At 43.2% G+C, this 23,523-nt stretch overlaps 1 protein-coding gene and 1 long non-coding RNA gene across 4 annotated transcripts; one reads left to right on the top strand and one right to left on the bottom strand.

Annotated features, from left to right (window-relative positions):
- Nucleotides 1–687: 687 nt before the first annotated feature.
- LOC310746792 (immunoglobulin superfamily member 1-like) lies at nucleotides 688–21,806 on the bottom strand. 3 transcript variants are annotated; one of them, XM_083580900.1, is made up of 14 exons: nucleotides 21,462–21,806; nucleotides 17,465–17,503; nucleotides 16,695–17,003; nucleotides 15,441–15,743; nucleotides 14,553–14,849; nucleotides 12,835–13,131; nucleotides 11,225–11,521; nucleotides 10,595–10,906; nucleotides 9,809–9,910; nucleotides 7,351–7,372; nucleotides 6,046–6,090; nucleotides 3,318–3,346; nucleotides 2,089–2,246; nucleotides 688–1,273 (listed from the first exon to the last, which is right to left on the bottom strand). In XM_083580900.1, exons 2-14 carry the CDS (start codon nucleotides 17,478–17,480, stop codon nucleotides 1,136–1,138), a joined length of 2,325 nt encoding a protein of 774 aa, XP_083437026.1. In that variant the 5' UTR covers nucleotides 17,481–17,503; nucleotides 21,462–21,806; the 3' UTR covers nucleotides 688–1,135. The 3 variants fall into 3 exon arrangements, with proteins under 3 accessions (XP_083437026.1, XP_083437024.1, XP_083437025.1); XM_083580898.1 differs by lacking the exon at nucleotides 21,462–21,806 and adding an exon at nucleotides 18,153–20,097; XM_083580899.1 differs by lacking the exons at nucleotides 6,046–6,090; nucleotides 21,462–21,806 and adding an exon at nucleotides 18,153–20,096.
- LOC310747048 lies at nucleotides 3,324–4,876 on the top strand. The gene is made up of 2 exons (XR_014540872.1): nucleotides 3,324–3,947; nucleotides 4,412–4,876. It is a non-coding gene; the product is annotated as an uncharacterized lncRNA (long non-coding RNA).
- Nucleotides 21,807–23,523: the final 1,717 nt, after the last annotated feature.

The following is a 23,523-nucleotide window of genomic DNA, read 5'->3' as shown; positions in this document are numbered from 1 at the left end:
GTACAGTCGTACCTTGGATCTCAAACGCCTTGGTTCCTGAACAAATAGGCTCCCGAACGATCGAAACCCGGAAGTGAGTGTTCCGGTTTTCGAATGATTTTCGGAAGCCGAACGTCCGGCAGGGCTTCCGCAGCTTCCAATTGGCTGCAGGAGCTTCTTGCAGCCAATCGGAAGCTGCGCTTTGGTTTCCGAACGTTTTGGAAGTCGAATGGACTTTCTGAATGGATTCTGTTCGACTTCCAAGGTACGACTGTATTGGGAGGGGTAGGGGTGGGGGGAAGGAAGAAGGCTGACAAAACATTCTAAGCATCACACTGACATGAGAAATGACAGGAGAAGGGTCAGTTTTTATACATCCCATTCCTTCCGTATGTGCAGAGTTAATAATTGCAATGGGGGGGGTGGGACTCCCAGATTATTTCAAAAGTAGAACATGTAAGAAAAACTTATTTTAGTTTTATGGGCTTATGTGTCATAGACTACATACTTACAGAGCATATGGAAGGCACAAATACCAGCACACTGTTGGACTAGATACCCAAGTCCTGACAATGTTCCTCGTTCCCTAATCTGATCCCATCTGGACCCATAATCCAAGGCATTTTGGTTTTGAGGCAGAATAATTAAAAGAGGGCACAGTCCACCATGCAAGCCCCATAGACATGAACAGGTGCTGGTAATAATATAATAATAATAATAAATTTATTATTTATACCCCACCCATCTGGCTGGGTTGCCACAGCCACTCTGGGTGGCTTCCAACACACATAAAAATAATAATAAAACATCAAAAAATTAATAGTAACAATCAGATCCTATATAAAAAGCCACAATAGCTTTAAAATAAACAACATATCAAATAAAGCAATACTCAACAATCCATTAGGATCCACTACTAAACAGTAAAGTTAAACATCAGCAAATAATAATCTAGCAGTTCACACTTATCGATTACAATAAAGAATTACTAATCTATAATCAATAAAATAACAGCAGATCACAATGCACAAATACCACAAAACGCACAAAATCATGTAAAAGGGTCAAGTTGAGCAACAAGGACACACAACTTATAAAATTATTTTTAAAAACGAACGGAAGTCAGAGTTCTTTGTCTGTAAGATGGGGATTCTCCTCACTGAGGTCCAGTAACTTGAGATAGCAACCCAGGTGGAATCTGGGATGGGACTGGCTCCTCCGAGGGTCTGTCGTTTTCTTCCAGGAAGAATGTGGAGCAGGGGAAGCTGAGAAACGAGTACGTTGCATCAATTTCCTGGAAATAAACAACAACAACAACAATAAACCGCCCATCTGATCGGGTTGCGCCAGCCACTCTGGTACTGCATGGAAAAAGCAATAAGGGAGAAGGATGACAAGCCCATGGAGACAGAGTGTGCATAGTGGATTTGAACTTCTTGGATCATTCTTTGTCTAGCTCCTTCCCTTTGACCTTACCGCCTTGGGTGATCCTGCTGGGAGTATGGGATTCCCGACGGCTTCGCTCACAAGGGTCATAGGAACGTGCAAGCCCACTCACCATGACAAGGGGATGATCCAGCGAGTGAGTGTCGAAGCAATGATTCTTCAACATCAACTTCGCTGGACTGGTCATGTTGTGTGGATGCCTGATTATCCTCTTCCAAAGCAACTACTCTATTCCGAACTTAAAAATGGAAAGCGTAATGCTGGTGGTCAATAGAAGAGGTTTAAAGATTGGCCACAAAAGAGGTTTAAAGACTGCCTCAAGGCAAATCTTAAAAAATGTAGTATAAACACTGATAACTGGGAAACACTGGCTGCGAGCGCTCCAGTTGGAGAACAGCCTTTACCAAAGATGTCATGGACTTTGAAGACACTTGAACTCAGGACGCAAGGGAGAAATGTGCTAAGGGGAAGGCACGCTTGGCAAATCCACACAGTGATCAACTCCCATCCAGGAACCAATGTCCCCACTGTGGAAGGACGTGTGGGTCCAGAACTGGCCTCCACAGTAACTTACTGACTCATTGTTAAAACTGTGTTTATGGAAGACAATCTTACTCGGCTACGGGTGATTGCCAGAGAAGAAGAAGTAGATTTGAAACTTACAGGGAATTCAAAACTGGCTCCAGAATCGGTGTCTTCATCTGCCTTCTTCTTTTCTAATGGATGCCTGGCTTTTGACATGGGGCTTTTGGCTTTTGGCAGGATCCCCCAGTCTTCACTTGCTGGCTGCATCCAGCCTGGCACATTCCTTTCTTCGAGAACTAAGCATTAAAACCAACGTGGTTAACACCTACATCCTCTCATCTTTAACCCAACGCAACTTCCTTTTACCTGCAAGTCCTTGGTTGGCCTGTAGGCAGAGCTCCTTTTCGCAAAGTGAAGGTGATTTTTTTGAGCAGTTTTCTGCTTCACCCACGCTTTCAAGGCACGTGTCCGAGTGCTTTCCCCGTTTTTTGCTCCTTTCCCAGGGAAAACCCTCTCTTCCACTCTAAATCAGAGCAAATGTCAATCCAGAGAAAACCTGAATTGCTGTTTGCTCCAATTAACCACTAAAGAGCAGTTTTCCCTGGTGTGTGTGGGAGCAGCAGGGCAATAGAAGGTGTGGATAAGCCCTCTTCAGCAGTAAACAACGGGTTTTCCTCTTTAAAAAAAATAAATGTTGTTAAGGTTTATAGAGGAAAATAAAAAACTTAATATCTTTTCCCTTTTTTAAACCAAATCAAAACTTTTATCTAGATACAGTGGTACCTCGGGTTACATACGCTTCAGGTTAGAGACTCTGCTAACCCAGAAATAGTGCTTCAGGTTAAGAACTTTGCTTCAGGATGAGAACAGAAATAGTGTTCCGGCGGCGCGGCGGCAGCAGGAGGCCTCATTAGCTAAAGTGGTGCTTCAGGTTAAGAACAGTTTCAGGTTAAGTACGGACCTCCGGAACGAATTAAGTACTTAACCCGAGGTACCACTGTACAATGGAAACACAGAAAAGCGGGGGGAGGGGAAGAAATAAATAGAGAAAGAAAAAGAAATAACAAAAAGAATATTAAGAAGTCCCAGATGCTGCAACTGTTCCTCATTGGGGAGTTGCAATTCACCTGGTGCATCCTGGGCCACAGGTATAGTGCTGCCACCTTTTCCTTCAACAGCTGCAGGACAGGCAGAAATTCAACAGGTGTGTTTCCTCCCAACATGGAGGAGTTGCGGGAAATGCTTCACCGCTTTAATGTCTGCCTGCCCCATGGCTTTTAAAGACACAGGGGACCTGTCAGAAAAAAAAAAGCATTGATCCTTCTCTGGAACCCTAATAAGGATGGAAAGTTTAATGTCTTACTTACTTGTAGAGACTCCGACGGGGTCTTTGCGTCTGCAAGACAGAACAAAGGTTTTAGCAGGGGGTAGAAGCTGCAGGAAATCCCAAAGAGGTGGGAGCTACTGGGACCGCCCTGCTCCTCTGCCTTCAGGAGCAGGAGGAGGTTAAACAAACTGAAGTATGTTGTCCTCTTTATATGCTTTTCCTGATGGAAACATGCAGGTGGGGACAGATATACTCCTGATTTAAGTCATTCACATACTGCCTTCTGTTGTATATTATTTACTACAAAGCTCGATGACTAAACTCTTTAGTGACGAAACGTCGGATTACTGGAATGACGTCTGAGCACTGAACCTCTTGTGGTATATCACAAGTGGACTCTTTATTACTGTGTTTGCAAAAGTTCAAGATAAAATCTACTTTGGGAAGAAAAGAAATGAGCACTGAACCACTGATATATTGCAAGTGAACTCCTTATTTACGGTGTTAGCTGTTGTTTAAGAAAACACTTATCTGGGAAAGAAACTACTTTTTGCCATTTTTAGGGATGTTTATTGTTAGTTTACAGACAGTTGCCTTTTCGGTTTCAGGAGCGGCCTGGCATGCAAAGTTTAGCAAGGGAAACTTTGTCCTGGGTTACCCCACTGTGGAGGTATGTTATAGGAAAACCTGCTTAATTTCTCTACGCTGCACTGCTGCTCAAAGCACGGGAGCTGCGCTAGTGCAAAGGTGGTGGCCTATTTGTTGTGGGACGTAATCCATTGGAGCAGTCAAGTACAACATTCCTTGTTTTCCTAGAGTGGACACAGACAGGAGGATGTTACTCCAGCCAGGAAGACTTCCTGTCACACCTGGTCTGGAGCATCCTTCCTTTGCATGTGACCAGGTAGATGGGCGTGGCCCTGGGAGACCCTGTAAAAGGGCCAGACACGCAGCCATCCTCCTCTTTTGGTGCCATTTCTTCTCTTGGACTGCACTGCTGGCTCTCTGCCACACTGTAACTGTAACATCTGTAACAGCAAGCTAAAGCCTGCCTTCAGGGATCATAATGTGAACTGAATGTGAGTAAACTTTTCATTACTTATAAGAAAGACTATTGTGTCTTCATTCTTTTAGGAGGGAATCAAAGGGGTTTTACCTGGAACATACTCCAATCTGGGCATGCCAGATTGGATTGCTTAACCAAAGAGATTCAAACGAGAACTGTGTGGAATGAAAAGGGGGCCTCCGAGGGGGACTGTGCCGAAAACAATTGACGAATGACAACAGGAAGAATAAAATTTCTCTTGCATGTTAACATACATATGGATTTGTTAAATACAATTGAAAGTTTCATACCAGTGACTGAGATGATAAGATAACAGATTAAGATCGGAATTATGATATTGGGAACAAACAAGAGAGGGGGAAAGCGGGAACAAGAAATAAAAATTTTCTCCTGACCAGCCAGAACATGGGAAGACTCTCTAAATTATTTAATTCGGAATGTATAATTGGCTTTATTATTTGTGTTATGATGTGGCAAGATCTGATATGTTATTAATTGGAATGTTATTAATGAAAAAATAATAAAATTATTTTTTTTTAAAAAAAGAGAGATTCAAACGAATCTGCAACTAGCTTCTTGCTGTGTAAAAGAGGAATGAGCTCTGATATATATATATGAGCTCTGATATATATATCAGTCATATATATATATGACTCACTAGCGTGAGTTAGGAAGGATAATATTTAATCAGTAGATTAACTCTGACTCCCCACAACATTCCCACATTTGTAACAAGAACAAATGAATTTGCTGGATTGAGCCAAAGACTCATCCTGTCTGGCATTCTGTTCTCACAGTGGCCAAGAGCCATGCTCTCCCCACTGCCTCTGACACAGCCGTTGCATCTGAAGCCATTGGTAGCATGTTCCCCATATTTTTCTCTGAACATCTTTCAAAGCCTTCTGTGCTGGTGACATTACTGTATCTTGTGGCAACAAGTTTGTTTATATAGCTATGTGGGTTGGAATGAAGCACATTTAGGAGAACGTGCCTGTATCTCTTTTAAGCAGAGGTCTACTATTACATTTTGAAGTCCATCACGACATCTGCCACAACTGCACCCACAGAGTCCAGAAATGTTGGCAACTTTCTTACCCCATTAGTGTATGTATGTGTCTCTCTCTCTCTCTCTCGCATACAGAACAACAACACACAGATTTTAAAAAGGATTACTATTCAGTTCTGTGTATAGTTTCAGCTTATAAAACACACTGAGCTGAAATGCAGCGTTTGAATTAAAACTACCTTGCAAAGAAGTGTTACTATATTCAAACTCCTGGCTTTGAATGACAAACGCCATCAAAAAAAAAGGAAAGAATCATTCTCTTTAATAAAATATTCTGGCGTTCCAGCAAATGATTTAATTGTTCCTGCTGGGGGGGGGGGAGGCTTGAAACTGTGCCCTCCCTCCACTGATGTTGAGTTTTGCTGAATGTTTTGGGATTAGAGATGTGAAGGCCTGGAAAAAACAAACAAATAACACCCCCCCCTCTATTTGTTTCCCAAACATTAAAATCCAAAAAACAAACAGGGGAAAAAGCTGGGTGTCCCTGCAATTTATCCAGTCCCCCCACCAAGTCTACCCAAGTCTAGTTGAGATTTTGGTCTGCCATCCAGGTTAGCTGCGCCTACCCTCTCTGTCCTCCCCCCTGCAAGATGATAAGAGAGGCATGCTAGAGGGGAACGCTCGGCTCCTTCCTACCGTCTTTTCAGGGACTGCCGAATGTCCAGTGTTTTCCAGTAGCTGCTGGAAAGGAATGGGGAGAGGAACTAAACACACAAAAAGCAGCTGAAAATGAAGAGGATGTTGGGGGCAGGGAGGACTAATATGGTAATATACTGTCTTATCTCAAAGCTAATCCATTTGGGGACAGACCATGGCTTAGTGACAGAGCACGTGCCTTGCACAGCAAAGGTCCCAGGTTCTAGTCCCGGCATCTCCAGGTGAAAAGATCCAGGACACAGGACTGGAGAAGAGAGAAAGGCCCCTGAGAGCCTGCTGTCAGTCAAAACAGGTAACGGTAGAACAGGTGGCTTTCTTTACTGGGATTTTGCTTGGAATTTGAACATGTGAAGCTTGATAAGCAATAAGAATTTCTGCCCTGCTAAAAGCCCACCAGGAAAGAAAAGCGTCAGCTCTCCTGGGATTGCCAGGCGAGACACTGGACAAGGCTTTCGTAGTTGTGGAGAAGAGGGCAGACTAAAGGAATGGCTTCTCTACCTAGCACATCGCCTGACTTGCGGGTCTCGCTGCCACAGGATGTGGGGCTGCTGCTTATACAAAGTCACAGGAGAGGTGAATCAGCGGCTCTTAAGGATCATGGCAGCAAATGGAAACCTCCAAGGTCAGAGGCAGTATGGATAGCTCAGTTGGCTAGAGCGTGGTGCTGATGATGCCAAGGTCGCAGGTTTGATCCCCGTATGGGGCAGCTGCATATTCCTGCATTGCAGGGGGTTGGACTACATCAGGCACCCCCAAATTCGGCCCTCCAGATGTTTTGGGACTACAATTCCCATCATCCCTGACCACTGGTCCTGTTAGCTAGGGATGATGGGAGTTGTAGTCCCAAAAACATCTGGAGGGCCGAGTTTGGGGATGCCTGAACAAGATGATCCTCAGGGTCCCTTCCAACTCTAGAATTCTTTGATTCTATCTCTGAAAACCAGGGGAGCAGGAATTAGGAATGGCGTTCTGGTGGGCTTCCCAGAGGCATGTGGCTGGCTACAGTTGGACAATGGAGGCTAGACCAAATGACTCCCCTTTGCCTTGTGCTAAAAAGTTCTTTTTATCTTCTTGCAAAGAGGTGGCTTTTTTTGGCAGCCACACCCTTGCAGCCTCTTGTCACTGCTGACTGCATGTCCCTGCTTCTGTTTTTAAACACACAGCAGCCCCGACTCCTCCGACGATGGGCCACACAAACCGCAGCATCATGTCCAACAGCTTGGACGAAGCTGCTTCTGACAGCTGCCGGTGATTGCTGGCCCCCAAGTTTTCATACTCACTCACCTTGCTGTGATCGCTCTCTTATCTGAGAAAAGAAAAAGAAAGTTTGTGAATGCGTGTGACTCTTAAGCGAAGAAGGAGACACAAAGACAGGGCACTAGAGTTCCCACATTTAGAGCACGTGAGGCGCAATATCCTCTAGAATCCTGCACTTTACATTGCTTGGCTGGGGAACAGTGCTGCAACACTCAGAGAAGTGGGTGAAATTTCAAGGATGTAAGGCAGCTATGCTCACCACTATACCACCAACGTATTATTTTGGGACACGATATATGAAGAATTGAAGAAAATGTTAAAATATACATTTCCTAAAAAAATCAGAATTATTTTTATTAGGCATTTTTACATCCCCAAACATCCCAAAAGCTAATAAAAGAGTTTTTCTTTATGCTACTACAGCTGCCAGGATTCTTATAGCAAAGTATTGGAAAAGTAATGTAATACCGACAAAAGAAGAATGGCACCTAAAGCTATGTGAATATCTTGAATTAGCAAAATTAACAGAATTCATAAGAAACTATTCAGGAGATAGGATCAAAAAAGAATGGGATGTTTTTAAAAATTACATGATACAACACGCTTCCAGTGATGACACTTGGCTGAGAATAGACTAAATTCCACAGAGATAAGTTCTCCACTGAGTAAAAATGGATGCAGAAATTTTAAGATATGAGAAATTAGAAAAGGCATAGTGGTAGAAGGAAGTCATCAAATAAATCAAGGAATAAAACCAGAGATCAGGTATAGATAAGAAAGTAAGAGTGGCAAGGAGAAATCGATAAGCTGAAGATAAAAGGATTTCTTACTGGAAATATATGTTTATAATAATGTCGATGATGGTTTGCATTTCTTGTACGTTTTTCAGAAGATTTTTCGTTTAATTTTTTCTTTATTTTTTCTTTTCTTCTTTTTCTTTTTTCTCCTTTTCTAGCCTCTTAGCGTGAAGATTTTTTCTTTTACAACAGAACAATGTAGTTCATTATGTGTAATTCTTAATGTGTAAATAAAGGGGGTATTAAAGGATGGTTGTTGTTTAGGACTCTGAAGGCCAAGAGGCCACCATTTTGAATCTGAAACAAACAGAGAGTCTGCAAAGGTTTTACAAAGGCTGACAGGATGTGCTCTTTATAAGTTGCTGTCTTTTGAAACCACAGAAGGTTTGCACAGTCTTCAATGGCAGCCCCATGAAGAGGGCATTGTGAACAATTTCAGATCTCTGTCCTGGACAAATAGATGGGGCTGCTCCCTTTTATAACTCTGCTTCTGTGCTTCTAACTGCAACCTGACACACAGAAATGGAACAGGCGAGGTTTCTCCTGATAAAAAATACTGATGCAAATAGCTTCTCCTGCAAATGCAGGTTTTGGTGTGTCAGGCTGTTGTTGAAGAGATGAGGACAAACACGAAGAAGGCAGAAGCAAAGAACAAATAAGAGAAGCTCTAACAGGAAGTGAAATAATTTGGTTTAACTGAATACAACTGGAGCGACGGACAAAGGAGTGGTTAAGGGAAAACAAGAACTGCAAAGAATATACAAAATTTGAAAAAAAAATTATAAAAAGGGGAGATAGAGGAAACCAGTGAAATTAAAAAATAAATAGTAGAAATGGAGGATTAAGAAATTAAAAGAGGTGTGGGAAAAAGAGACAACAGGGCAGATAAACAGTCAAAGCTGGGGGGAAATATGGGAGAAACATTGGAAATGTTGTCTATAAGAATAAAAGAAAATTATTATAAATTAGTTTGCAGATGGTATTTAACACCAATCAGATTAAATCAAATAATCAAGGAATATTTGGTGCTATGTTGGAGGGGATGCCAGGAAACCGGGAATTATGTTCACATGTGGTAAATATGCACAATTTTTCTGGCAAAGGGCGTTTAAGGAGATAACAGAAATCACTGGGTTAAAGCTGACCGAAAGTCCAGAGGTAGCATTATTATCAATTTACGATGGGGTGGAAGGTTTCAAGGCTAGGAAGAACTTGCTCACAAATTTATTGACAGCTGCATGAATTATTATAGCTAGGAAGTGGAAGGAGCAAGCAGGATATAAAATGGAAGAATGGTATAAAGAGGTGTGGGCTATAGCTATTAATGATAAATTAACATGTGCTATTAAGGTAAGACAGGGAATACGCAGGAGAAATTATTTTGAGGAGATATGGAGGGCGTTTGTAGAATTTGTACTGTTAAAACGGAAAGGGGTCAAACCATCGCAAGAGGCGTTGGAATTTTGGCAGGTTGGATAGTTGCAATGGAATGATCTCGGTGGTGGGGTGCACATTTTCATTCTTATTTATTTATGATTATTAGTTTGTCAAAAAATAATAATGAAGAAGGCATGCTGTGTGATAATTCTGGCTGTGACGATTCCACCAGGTGTTATTTCCACCCACATCTGCATTCTTCCTGGGATGTCCATCTCCCCAGGCTCAGTTTCCCCTGCCTTGCCAAATACCTTTGTGCTTTCTCCTATAAATGCAGACAACAAACACCAGGAGGAGGAGACATCCGCTGGTGCCACATCCAATGGCCAGTGGGAGAAGAAAAGGATATGAACCTGCAAGAGAATTGCTGTTAATCAGAACGGGTTATCGATCAGAGAACTAGTCATTTGTTACAAAACGTAGACTTGGCTAGTATCTATTAACTTTGCTCCTCCACATATTCCCCTCTTTGGCCATTCTATCTTCCACCCTTCCTCTTCCCTCCCTGGTCTCTGAAGGTCCATTGATTGTCCCTTTCTAAATATTATTCTTTCCAACCATCCATATTCTCTATTTATAGGCTGTATCCATATTCTGTAGTTATAGGCTGCCTTTCAGATCGACCCACTCAAACGGAAGCATGGCAACATCATAAAATTCCTATTTTATCATTTAAAACATAGCCACGCATGATAAAGTAACAATGCAGTACTATCAGATAAAAAAACAATACCACCAGACAAAAATAATAACGGTACAAAAGCAAACAAATCAGGCAGCAGAAGCACTGCTTCCATTTATTTTCGTAGGGTGAAAATAATATTCCGCACTGAGCTGAATCAGGTGGGTTATTTACAGTGCAACCCTTATTTATTTATTTATTTGGACATTTTGCTCCCTTCTACTGCAACTGCAGCACTCAGGGTGGCTTATAACCTATAAAATAACAATTTTATACAAATATAAAACAATGAATGAATGAAAGAAAGAGACAGGGTCCCTTTCTTAAAAATAACAGCCTCATGAGAGGGCCGTACCTTTTTCTGAATCGTCCTTCTTTTGGTCTGTGGTTGATTTGGGATCACAGCAGGTGGATGATTTTCTGCTCTCCTGAGCATTGGTGCTGCTGGTTGAGGTGCTATAATGCAGACTCAGCTGCGAAGAGCTGGACCAGGAGGTGCTTGATGCAAGGAGCTTTGTGTGTGTTGAGGGTGTTCTGGCGATGTAGCGAGAAGAGCTGGTTGATGAAGTTGCCAGTATTGACGTTCTAGGTGGTCTGGTTGTGGCGGCAAAACTCAGAGCAGCCTGGTCAGGGGTGGAAAAGGTAGGCATTGTGGAACGTGGTTCATCTGCAGAGAGAATCAAAGGGAATCCCAAGGTCACAAGGGATCCCTATGTGACGACATCCCTTGTATGCTCCTCGGGGCAGGCACCTTGCCTTTGTTTCTCGATGTCGTTTTGGAAGGGGCAATGAGTTTCAAAGGCAGACAAGAAGAAAAGAGGAGTTTGGAAGGACTATGAAATTATGGGTGATCTTCAAATTCTGTACATATTCTACTAACAAAATTATTCCCCCTATTCCTTGCCTGCCCAACCTCCCCCAAACTCAGTCCACTTTCCCATTTCCCCCTCCAAGAGACCCATATTGCAAAGAAAGGCCTCCTCACCCAATACCAAAATCCTGATGGAGTTGCTCTCTCTGGATGGGAACTCTCGCCCTGATACCACAATGTGGTACTTGCAGGAGTAATCGCCACCATCTTGAGGAAGAAGCAGTTGTATGTGTGTGAAGGTGTTCAGAGAGGAGGGGACATTGATGAGTTGCAGTTGCCTCTTGTCCTTGAAAAACTGGATCTTTGATACATCACGGCTTTCATAAGCTGAACATCTAAGTTTTATGGACTCCTCTCTTCTGTAGCTATCCTTTTCTGGCGAAACAGTTAAGACTGGGGGACGAGGGTGTTCTGAGAAGGAAGTAGAAGGAGTACAGAGAAAGGAATAACAATCTTTGTTAAACACCTCTGTTTCAGGAATTTGGAGCACAACTATCCTACAGTTTAATTATTTTAACAAAACAGAGGTACCTCTGGTTAAGAACTTAATTTGTTCTGGAGGTCCATTCTTAACCTGAAACTGTTCTTAACCTGAGGTACCACTTTAGCCTCCTGCTGCTGCCATGCCGCCTCTGCTGCACGATTTGTGTTGCCATCCTGAGGTAAAGTTCTTAACCCGAGGTACTACTTCTGGGTTAGGGGAGTCTGTAACCTGAAGTGTCTGTAACCCGAGGTACCACTGTAGCCCCTCCAATAAACCTTGGGATCTGTGGCTCTGGGTGGGGTCTTGGAATCTCTAACAGAGAATTCCTGTCAAGCGTCAGGGAATCAGCTTCCTCCCCCTGTGGCAGAAGATAAGCAGGACAAAGGGAAAGGAGTCTTCTTACCAGTTATAAGCTTTAATGATCACAGAGAGAGAACAAACAACACATCTCTCCTGGAAATGGCGGTGCTCCCAAATAAGGATCACACCCCCTTCCGTCATTCCTATGTCTTGTAATCTGAGCTTGTACCCTCTGTGCTTTCTGTTCTGACACTTTCTGAGCTCATCTTGACCTTGGGCTGAGCAGAGGAATGCTGTCCAGAGACTGTGAATCTGTTAACCCTCTCTCTCCCAGTGTTTGTTCTCCTAGCTGTTCCCCATCCAGTACTTCCCAGCTCCTGCCTTCTGAACTATGTCCCTCTGCAAACCATGGTTCCACATTTATGTCTTCCGAGTTCAGTTTGCACGTCAGGATGCGCAGAGGAAAAACCTCTTCCTTGTCTGAGTAACTACAGCTGCCCATTCCACACTAATGAGATGAGAGCGTCCAAGTTCAATACAGTTTGAGACTTTAAGGCACTTCTTCTTATACAGTGGTACCTTGGTTCTTGAACTTAATCCTTTCTGGAAGTCCATTCAATTCCTGAAATCATTCGAAAAGCAAGACGTGGCTTCTGATTGGCTGCAGGAGCTTCCTGCACTCCAGTGGAAGCCGCATCAGACGTTCGGCTTTCGAAAAACGTTTGAAAACCTGAAGATTTATTCCCGAGTTTTCGGCATTCGGGAGCCGATTTGTTTGGGAGCCAAGCTGTTTGACAACCAGGGTACCACTGTAAATCATAAACACTTGATTGTCACCTTGTAAAATAACCAGGCTGACATTTCACATGTTCCCCACTCCCTTCCAGTCACTGAGACCTTTTGGATCTCCTCCATCAGCATGCAGAAGAAACTCTCTCACCTGTCATGACTACAGAGATGGGGGAACTCATTGGGGACTGGATTATCTGTCCTGAATTCTGCACCCAGTATAGGCATCTGTATATTCCAGCAGTATTTTTATTCACAGGGAATGCTGCATAGGGGCCGCTTCCTTGATCTGGCAACACCTTGTAGTTCTGATCATGTTGTTCCTTGTAGAAGCTGAATCCCACCAAGTCCATTTCCTCAGGAGCGGAACAGGTCAAGGTAACCCGTTCTCCTGGACTGTAAACAGGTTCCTGTGGTTGCTGAAAAAGTTCAGCAGGTGGGAAGGAGGCTGGGTTCCACAGGAAGCAGAGGGAGAGAAGCATCCAAAGATTTAGGGAACAACGTAAAAGGGAAAGGTTTTCTGTTTTCTCACAATTTCCTTTCTAAGACTGACACATACTGTATGTTTCCTTCCATTTCATTAAAGGATTTCTACCCCGCTTTTCATTTGCAGAAAGCAACCTACATAATAACAAATAATCGGAGAGAACAAATCTGTGAAAAATAATCATCAATAAAATAATCACAATGGCTTAAGGTCAGCGAAGGCCGAAGGGGTAGGTATTCAATTCACCCCACGGTTTTTGCCCGCCTGATCTCAGCAGGGAGAGCATTTGGTAGGAAGGAATGGAAAAGGATCTCTGCAGCCCCCAACCAGATGGAGCTTTGCAGGCGATATGGTTAAGAGGAGAAGCCCATCCTCAGAATGCAGAGACTTGGATGGTCTATAAATGGGAGAAGTCAGGCAGTCCGTCAGATTACCTGCTCCTGAGCTGCTGAGAGCTTTATAGGCCACAAATGTCCCAGGTGTCAGGTATCCCCCCTGAGTATCCTTGCTGCTGCATTCTTCACAAGCTGCCGCTTCTGAACCAATGCCGAGGGCAGAACATTAGAGCAATCCACTTTTTAGGTTACCTGTGCATGGATCACAGTGAATAGGCTGCGAAAGAGCAGGTGGACCTGGTAATATTATTACCCTTGTCACTCAGATGACTGAGCCTCCAAAACCAGGCTTGAACCCAGACTGGAAATAGTTTCTTCCAATCTTCCATAATTAAACACCTTTAATAGACATGAATTCTTTTAGGACTCTCATTAATAGAGTGGAACAGCAGGTCAAGTTCAGCAAAAACATTTACTTTTGAAATCCTTCCCAGAGGTCTGGGCATCCTAATGATACCACGCAACCTTCAGGGGATTAAATAAAACAACAATAACAACAGTTTAAATAGCATAGATGCTCCCTGAAGAACCCGGGGAATTCAGTCAGTCAGTCAGTCAGTTTTATTGCACATAGCCAAAGGCTGCCGCAATGTACACAGAATTATGAACCCGGGGAATTGAAGTTTTGCGAGAATGCAGAGAAACATCTTTAGCCATCTCTATAACCTCCATAAAATCAATATTGCCAATATTTCTTGTGAGAAAACAGTGGCAGCCAACTGGCTTAAGTTTAGAAACAGACAGAAACCCTTTCCCCTCATTAAGATTAAAAAAAAAAAAAAAATTATCTGTGTTTTATTGTTAACTTTACTATCTACATTGCTTAGAATTTCTTTGGAATAAGTAGTATATGCTTTCTTTCCACAAGTAAAAAGAAAAAAAAAAACAGCAACCCACATAAATATGCCAGAATTTCTGGATTGCCTTTAGGAAGACGGAGAAAACTTTTTGAGTCTTCAGTTAATGAGCTAGCCAAACTTTACTCACCAGGGATGGAAACCTCAATGCGGTTACTCTGTTCAGACAGTTGTCCTGCACTGCTTTCTTCCATGTAGGCACAGACAAATGATTTCTTTATTTCCTGAAATTCTGCAGTGATTTCCAGGGTATTATTGAAGTCTTCTTGGAGTTTAGTCCACCCACGTTCTGCCTTCATTTCATAAAATAAGAACTTGGCTGCCTGCTGCCCTTCCGGGTGGGAGCATTTCAACTTGATCCGTTGTCCCTGGAAAAAGGTCTGTCTTGGAGGGATAATGGACAGCTCTGGAGCTGGTGGAGGCAGAACTGCATTGGGGAAAGGGAAGAAGTGCAAGGGGGAAATGCCATTCAGCCCCTTCCTTGAACTATTCTCCTGTAGTCCTTCATCCATTAATTTTTTTTAATGAGCTGTTGGTTCAAGGTATGCTTGTTTAGTGCCAAGAATGCCTTGGTCCTTCTTAGTCCTGCATTAAACAAATGCTACACACACATTTCCACAATTCTATTCCATTAACTGGTGGAACTTTTCAGCAAAACCATTCGATTTTTGACAAACATAATTTCTCGAGAAAAGCTCACCTAAATAAACATGTTTGAACTTTGGGTTGCCAGATGTTGTTGGACTGCAACACCCATCAAGCTGCTTGGTGGATGACTGATGGGAGTTGTAGACCAATAATCTCTCTCCCCCTCAATAATCAAGCAGATAAATGAGAAAAGGAAATAGGACGTTGGGAGGACTACAGAATTTCTGATGATATTTGAATTTTGTACATATTTAAATTCTATTAATAAAATTCCCCTCCTGTTCCTTTGACCAGCCAAACTGCCCAGACTCAATCCAGCTTCCCAATTCAACTTCCAAGAGATCTGTATTGCAAAGAAAGGCCTCCTCACCCAATAGCAAAATCCTGATGGAGTTGCTCTCTCTGGATGCGATCTCTCGCCCAGATTCCACAATGTGGTACCTGCAGGAGTAATCTCCACCATCTTGAATAACCAGGCGCAGGGTGTGTGTGATGTTGCTCAGAGAGGAGGGAGAGGAGGGCTTGACTGAATGCAGATCCTGTTGGTCCCTGAAAAACTGGGTCCTTGATACATGACGGGTTTCAGAAGATGAGCACATGACTTCCACAGATTCCCCTCTTGTATAGACATCCTTCTTTGGAGAAACAGAGAAAACTGGAGCACGAGGAAGGTCTGAAAGGGAAGTTGAAGGAGCACAGAGAAAGGAAGAGAAGTTTTTGTGGCTAGCTTCTTAAGCACTTCTGTCTCCCAGGAATTCTGAGCATAGCAATGATAAAGACTTAAATGGAATAAGACTAGTTCCTATTCTCAGCTAACAGTTGGGATTTGTGTTCTGGATGGGGGGTCTAAGAATCTTTGAGAGAGAATTCACTATATATGAGATTAGGGCTACAATCTGAGACTGTGTGACTTCCAGACCAATTTCTCCAGCACCTCTCCTTAATATACAGCTATATTAGAAACACAAACCAATGTTATAACACCTGTGCTCTCTTGCCTTCCCTAAGGAACCAGGAGGATGTCGACTTTGTGACTATATTCAGGGACCTTGCTTTGTGTTCCTTGGACCTGGCAAAAACAACAGAATGGCTTGGGCATAATCACCCAGATGGTTTAGACTTTGCGTGTATCATTCATTCACAAAGAGAATGTTCCTCACCAGCGATCAACAGGACGACTTTGGTGAAGACCAGAATATTCCTCAAGCGCTGTTTCCCGCCATGTTAGCAAAGGCTTACACAGTTCTTCAACCTTGGCCCCTGGATGTTGTTGAACTACAACTTCTGCTAAGTTGGCAGGGGATGATGGGAGTTGTAGAGCAGCAACAATATCTGTGCCCCCAAGACTGAAGAACTGCTTAAAATAAACCTGCCCCTTTGCTACATGACATTAAAGCTCATCTTCACGACAGACTTGAATCTTCAGTACTGTACTCTGTTGGCTTCCCCTAGGAACTATGATGGTGGCAGTTTTCTGACTATGCTGAGAGATCTTGGCCAGAGCTCCTTTGATCTCTCTCACAGTTACAACTACCAAAATGGCTTGGGCGGAGTAGGAGCCATGATCCCCAAGATGGCTTAGCTTTCGTGCATGCAATTCTGTCACAAAGAGTACGTTTCTCACCAGTGATGGACAGCACAACCTCGTTACTCAGCGAAGACAGGAAGAGTCCTCCTGAACTCTTTTCCCCCAGGTAAGCACAGAGAAATGTTTTGTTTGTTTCCAGGTATTCTGTGGAAACCTCCAAGATATTTTCCGCCTGTTGTCCATACATGACTGGTACACCTCCTCTCTTTTCGTAGAAATAGAACCCCGTTGCCCTCTGTCCTTCTGGGAGGGAGCATATCAATGAAGCCAGTTCTCCTCGAGCAAAAGTGTTGCGTGGAGGTGAAAGAGACAGCCAAAGGCCTGATGGATGTGCAGTCACAGTATCTGAGAAACAGAGGGAGATACAATAAAAATACAGTTTGGCCAGTCCCTTAGAATCTCCCCATTGCATTAGATGATTCATGAATCCCTATAACCTTCCACAATACTTCAATTGCTGCTTCGGATTGACAGTCCCAACCCATCCCATTCCACCCTTTATTCTAATGCCTCTTAAACTCAAAATCAGATTTTGAAAATCTCTCTCTCCTCTCTTCTCCCCTCCAAAAAAAACCCATTTGGACCTGGAAATCCCAGACCTGTGCTTAGAAAGCAGAGCATGAAGGGAAGTGTGGGGGATCCCTTTAACTCACCATTCACACCCTTCAGGTCTGGGACTTCAAGATAAGGGACAGAATAAGGAACAAATAGCCACAACAATATATCCACGTCTAAATTTTACGATGTGTTCACACCAAAAGTATCTGCCTACCACACAGTACTTGAAGTTATATTAATTGGATTACCTGCAAGGACCGTCATCCAGGAAAGAGCAAAAAATGAGACTGAAAGAGAACAGAGGAGAAAAATATGATGCTTAGATTATATAAAATGTTTTTGGCATCGTTTCAAGTTTCATAATCTGGACTCCTAGCCTCATACACATTTTTTTCCTCCCAAAGCAATATCCCTTAATTTGATGCATTTCTGGAGGTTATGTTCACAAATATATGGATTTATAAGCACACTTTACGCCAGAATATTCTTTATTTTAAAATAATAAAAGTATCAACAACAACAATAATGATGATGTAAAAAGAACTGTACAAACTGCTTTGATCAGTGGTCATGGTGGAAATGAAAACCCCCATAAAAATGGTGAACCAAGCAAGGGCTTAAGATTGTCAATCACTCCTTCAGAGATTGTGAACAAGCTACCAGCAACAGGTTTTTATTAGATTTTATTTTGGTTTTTTGCAGGAAAGGTAAAGGTTAAAAACAGCCAACTTTCCCATGCCAGTGACATTGTGTGGATGCTGTGAAAGATTTGCCTGAGATGTGCTCATCGCGCCCTAAAGACCCACCTGGAAACAGAGAACAGAGGCAGAAGATTTGAGTAAACACAGACAGTGGAAACTGGGAAGGGAAGTGTAGATAGGAGGCTCCAGAAGAAGGAAAAGAATGGGGTTGGAGGGGAGAAGAATAGGGTCTTACCCAGGAGGACAAAGAGACGGCAAATTTGCTCCATGCTTCAAAGGCTGAGTTTAGAAGAAGCGGTTTCAGCAGCAACACTGAGCTGATGCATCTGCAATAGTAATCTTCTTTCCAAACACACTGAGAAGAAACACAGTGGTGTTGCTGAGCATTCTGGGTGTGCCACTGGTGTCAAACGGGGCTGACCACCAGGGTGACCTCAAGAAGCGTTCCCAGCATGCCTTGCAGCACTGAGCTGCTCTGCAGAAGCTGTCATGGCCACTCTCAAATGCAGATGTGGAAGCTGAGAGAAATTGGGTAACTGATAAAATGCTGAGCACGTTAGCACCTACCATAGGGAACATAGGGAAGCTGGGGCTTTTTAAAGTCAATGGGGGATGACAAAAGATCTTTGAAAAACACAAACACTCATTTACAGTTCTCAAGCACAATACACACAGCGTCACACCGGATGGAGGCGCAGCTATTTTGCACAGGATGAAACAGTCCTCATGCTGGCTTGTGGTCCTCGCTTTCTCTTTTGTGCTTATTTTTGGAAACTGGTTTTTTTGGGGCAGCTCTGTGACACGTAAAGAGCAAGAAGTGGTGACGTGGAGGAGAAGCAGAGGGAGGGCTTGAAAAAGTGTCCTTGAAGCAAATGCCTTTTACACGGGAAAAGAGGCAAGGCTGGCAATCTTTCTCCACTTCCTAATTTCACTTCTCATTTCATTCCTCTCTTCCCATTAAGCATGGCTTGCATGTCCCTGACTGAGAAATCCCGGACAATCTGCCTCAAATTATTCCCTTCACCTCTCACAGAGTCACAGACCTGAGAAAACCTTAGTAAGCTACAGCGCCCTGAATTCTTGGAAGGAAGGAATGTTCTTCAAAGGTGATTTGAAGGTATAAGTCTGTACCCAGCCTAAGTTCCTGGAATAAGAAAGCTTCAAACATTTGCCTCTCATGATGTGATTTTATATCTATATATATACACACACAAGTCTGTAAGCAAGTCCTCCACCCTCTTCACACCCCCAAATGTCAGCTTATTTGATGCAAAGCATGTTGTAAGTGCTTGTGGTCTGGCCTGTGGCCAACAGCTCTTGACCACCGTCACATGTCTTGTCTTATTCATAGCCTTTCTCCCACTTCCTCTGACTCTGGGGCTGTGAAAAGTAGATTTTATACATGCACCTCTGCTACACCCAGTCACCGAAGGCTCAGCCTGTTTAGTGTGGCCCATAGAATCCAAATTTCTAGAATTTTCCACCCCAGTGGGGCAGAAGGTTCACGGGGTATGAAGGACTTGCTCACAAATTTACTGACAAAAATTATTCTAGCTAGGAAGTGGAAGGGGCAAGCAGGATATAAAATGGAAGAATGGTATAAAGAGGTGTGGGCTATAGCTATTAATGATAAATTAACATGTGCTATTAAGGTAAGACAGGGAATATAAGAAATGATTTTGAGGAGATATGGAGGGTGTTTGTAGAATTTGTATTGTTTAAACGGAAAGGGGTCAAACCATTGCAAGAAGTGTTGAATTTTTGGGAGGTTGGATAGTTACAATGGAATGATCTCAGTGGTGGGGTGCACATTTTCATTCTGATTTATTTTTTATTATTACTTTGTCAAAAAAAGAAGAAAAGAATTCTAGAACTTGAGAGTTGGAAGGGACTCTGAGTCCAGCCCCCTGCAATAGAGGAATCTTAACAAAATCATCCATGACAGACAACCATCCAACCAACCTCTGCTGAGAAACCTCCAAAGAAGGAGAACCCACAACCTCTCAAAGCAACTACTCTATTCCCAGCTCAAGAATGGAAAGCAAATTACAAAAGAGATGTTTAAAGACTCTCTCAAGGCAAATGTTTTTAAAATGTAGTATAAAAACTGACAACTGGGAAACACTGGACAGCGAGTGCTCTAGTTGGAGAACAGCCTTGACCAAAGGTGTCCTGGGCTTTGGAGACACTCGAACTCAGGACGCAAGGGAGAAACTTTTTCGTAACAGAAACGTGCCAAGAGGAAGGCACGCTTGGCAAATCCACACCGTGATCAAATCCTGCCCAGAAACCAATGTCCCCACTGTGGAAGGACGTGTGGGTCCAGAATTGGCCTCCACAGTCACTTACGGACTCATTGTTAAGACCGTGTTCATGGAAGACAACCTTACTATGAGGGATCACCAAAGAAGAAGAGGATGAACCTCTGTCCTGGATGCTTTAGTTGAGATTCCTGCATTGCAGGGCCTTCCAACTCTACAGTTTTATGGTTACATGAGATTGTACAGAAAATGGACAAAAAGAACATATTCCTGTACGCAACAGCAGCGGCTAGAATAGTAGTGACAAACAAAATTGGAAATCAGAAAAAAATACCTGAATTACTAGAATGGTGAGCTAAAATTTGTGAATTTGCGGAGATGGCAAAACTAGAGGCTGCTCTAATCAAAAAACTTACAAAGAATGGGAATGCATACAGGGATATATTGGTTTGGTTTCAGAGCTTAAATTTAACATGCAATAGCCTGAAGGACACAAGAGAACATTACAATACAAACGGGAAAACGAATTTAATAGCTGTTAACACAACAGTATGCAGAGAAGATCGCACCTGGGTGAAGGGAAGTAACGGGTATAGAGGGAGGAAAGTATAAGGCAATAATTGGAAAACTGTAGAGGACAAATACGCGATTTAGGAGGTCAAGAACAAGGAATTAAAAGAAGAAGATTTAAGTCAATGAATAGTAAAATAAGGAAATTTGAGAAGGATTTAGTACAAATGAAAACATGAGAGTCATGTTATTGGTTTCTTTTGGTTGTAAAGTTTTCTGCTGTAAAAGTTTATTTGGTTTTAAAGTCCTCTGTTGTAAAGATTGTACATAAAACCAATAAAACAAATGACTAAACAAACGAACAAAAAAGAAGAAGAAGAGATTGTACAGAAAATTAAACTGCTGAGCGTATTTCAGGAGATGTTCAATTGATTTGAAATATATTAGAGAATTTACAAGTGCACACATTTTGTTTTTGTTACTAAATCATGGATATTATGCAATAAGAATTACAGTGCTATCTGGTATACTGGTCTGCGTGTTGCTTGTATTGTTTGTTGAGCGTATTTCAGGGGCTCCTTAGGCCAATGAATTGGGAAACTGAGGGGAAAGAGAGGCAAATGTGACTTTTTCGAAGCAGAGGGAGAAGCCTCGTGAGACCAGGAAAACTGGAAGAAGCCCCCGATTCTTCTGCTTGAGGCAGGAGGGGAACCCCAAGCCATCCTCTGGCCAGAGACCCCCCAAAAACCCTCATGGGCGCCTGAGGGAATTACATGAATTAATGGATTTCAAACTGTGGCTGCTTAGGAGGCCTCCGGATATGAGGACCAACCCTTCTTATTCCAGATTGCTTCCCCCCCACACCCTCATGATCAAGAGCCTATAAATTTTATGAAATAAAACAGTTGCCCCTGGGAAGAGGACAAGAAAGAACTTTTTGAATCCCCACGAAAGAAAGAAAAGGCTCATGAGGGAGCAAGCGATGGCCGCCTTCCCTGCCTTGCCAAGGCTCCCCTGACTCTCCCTGAGGAGAGAGGGGGAGGGGCAGCTCTTCCAGCACTTTCTAGGGCAGGCTTCCTCACCCTCGGCCCTCCAGATGTTTCGAGACTACAATTCCCATCATCCCTGACCAGTGCTCCTGCTAGCTAGGGATCATGGGAGTTGTAGGCCTGAAACATCTGGAGAGCCGAGGTTGAGGGGGAGGAAAAAGGCGGGAAAAGGCCTCAGGCGGAGGGAGGCCTGCTCCTCGGCTTCTGCTCAGTTTCTTCGTATCCCGGCCTGTTCTGAGGAGAAAAAGGGTCCCCTTTCTGAGGAAAGTGTCTCATTTCAGAGGACTAAAAGCATCTCCTCAGGAACAACCCATTTATTTTATTTATTTATATCTATACTCCTCTTGTTTGCAAAAGAAAGAACCCTCAAAGCAGTTTACAAAGGAGAAAGCAGTAAAACTGAGAAAGATTCGCAGGCGTACTTTGAAACATACAAAAGTTGGAATGCTGAAATAGATTAAGATTTCCTCAGGTTTCCGTCATGGCGCTCCTTAGGTTTACTCTTACTCCATTGTTTTGAGGATGGGTTATAATAATGGACAGAAGCCACAGCATAAATTGGTAATTGTACAGGCGATGTGCAGGGAGAGAGGATGAGTGAATTTCGAAACCAAAGTTGGAAAAGCTATTATACTGAGAGCAGCGAAGGAGGGAGGAAAATAGAGAGAATTTCTGAGCGGTGGGAAGTCAGTATAAAGTATGGTATAAATAGGTGTGGGATATAGCTATGAATGATAAATTAACATGTGCTATTAAGGTAAGACAGGGAATATAAGAAATGATTTTGAGGAGGTATGGAGGGTGTTTGTAGAATTTGTATTGTTTAAACGGAAAAGGGTCAAACCATCGCAAGAAGTGTTGAAATTCTGGGAGGCTGGATAGTTACAGTGGAATGATCTCGGTGGTGGGGTGCACATTTTTATTTATGATTATTACTTTGTCCAAAAAAAAGAGAAAAGGATTCTAGAACTGAGTCCAGCCCCCTGCAATGCAGGAATCTTAACTAAAGCATCCATGACAGATGGCCATCCAACCTCTCCTTAAAACAGTGGCGTAGCGTGGGGGGTGCAGGGGGGCCGGGCGCAACATCTGGGGGTTAGGGTGCGCAAATCCACGGGTTTGTTGTTGTTTAGTCGTTTAGTCGTGTCCGACTCTTCGTGACCCCCATGGACCAGAGCACGCCAGGCACTCCTGTCTTCCACTGCCTCCCGCAGTTTGTTCAGACTCATGTTTGTAGCTTCGAGAACACTGTCCCACCATCTCGTCCTCCGTCGTCCCCTTCTCCTTGTGCCCTCCATCTTTCCCAACATCAGGGTCTTTTCCAGGGAGTCTTCTCTTCTCATGAGGTGGCCAAAGTATTGGAGCCTCAGCTTCACGATCTGTCCTTCTAGTGAGCACTCAGGGCTGATTTCCTTAAGAATGGATAGGGTTGATCTTCTTGCAGTCCATGGGACTCTCAAGAGTCTCCTCCAGCACCAGAATTCAAAAGCATCAATTCTTCGGCGATCAGCCTTCTTTATGGTCCAGCTCTCACTTCCATACATCACTACTGGGAAAACCAGAGCTTTAACTATACGGACCTTTGTTGGCAAGGTGATGTCTCTACTTTTTAAGATGCTGAATCCACGGGTTAGGGGGCGCAAATTACTTGCCTTGCCCCGGGTGCTGACAACCCACGCTACGCCACTGCCTTAAAAACCACCAGTGAAAGGAGTCCGTTCCACCGTCAAACAGCTCTTGCCCTCAAAAGGTTATTCCTGATGTTGAGTCAGAATCTCCTTTCTTG

Source organism: Podarcis filfolensis (assembly GCF_964270895.1).
Source record: "Podarcis filfolensis genome assembly, chromosome: 13".
NCBI lineage: Eukaryota > Metazoa > Chordata > Lepidosauria > Squamata > Lacertidae > Podarcis > Podarcis filfolensis.
Note: the sequence above shows the minus strand (reverse complement) of the source record. Positions and strands in the feature narration are given on the sequence as shown.

What these genes read in the sequence shown, in the direction of transcription:
- LOC310746792 (XM_083580898.1), bottom strand. Translation starts at nt 18,186, where the DNA reads ATGGAGCAAATTTGCCGTCTCTTTGTCCTCCTGG. An exon ending in CCGTCTCTTTGTCCTCCTGG is followed by an intron (nt 17,504 to 18,152) that starts GTAAGACCCTAT and finishes GTTCTCTTTCAG; the next exon opens with TCTCATTTTTTGCTCTTTCC. An exon ending in CGGCAGTCCCTGAAAAGACG is followed by an intron (nt 3,347 to 6,045) that starts GTAGGAAGGAGC and finishes TCTGTCTTGCAG; the next exon opens with ACGCAAAGACCCCGTCGGAG.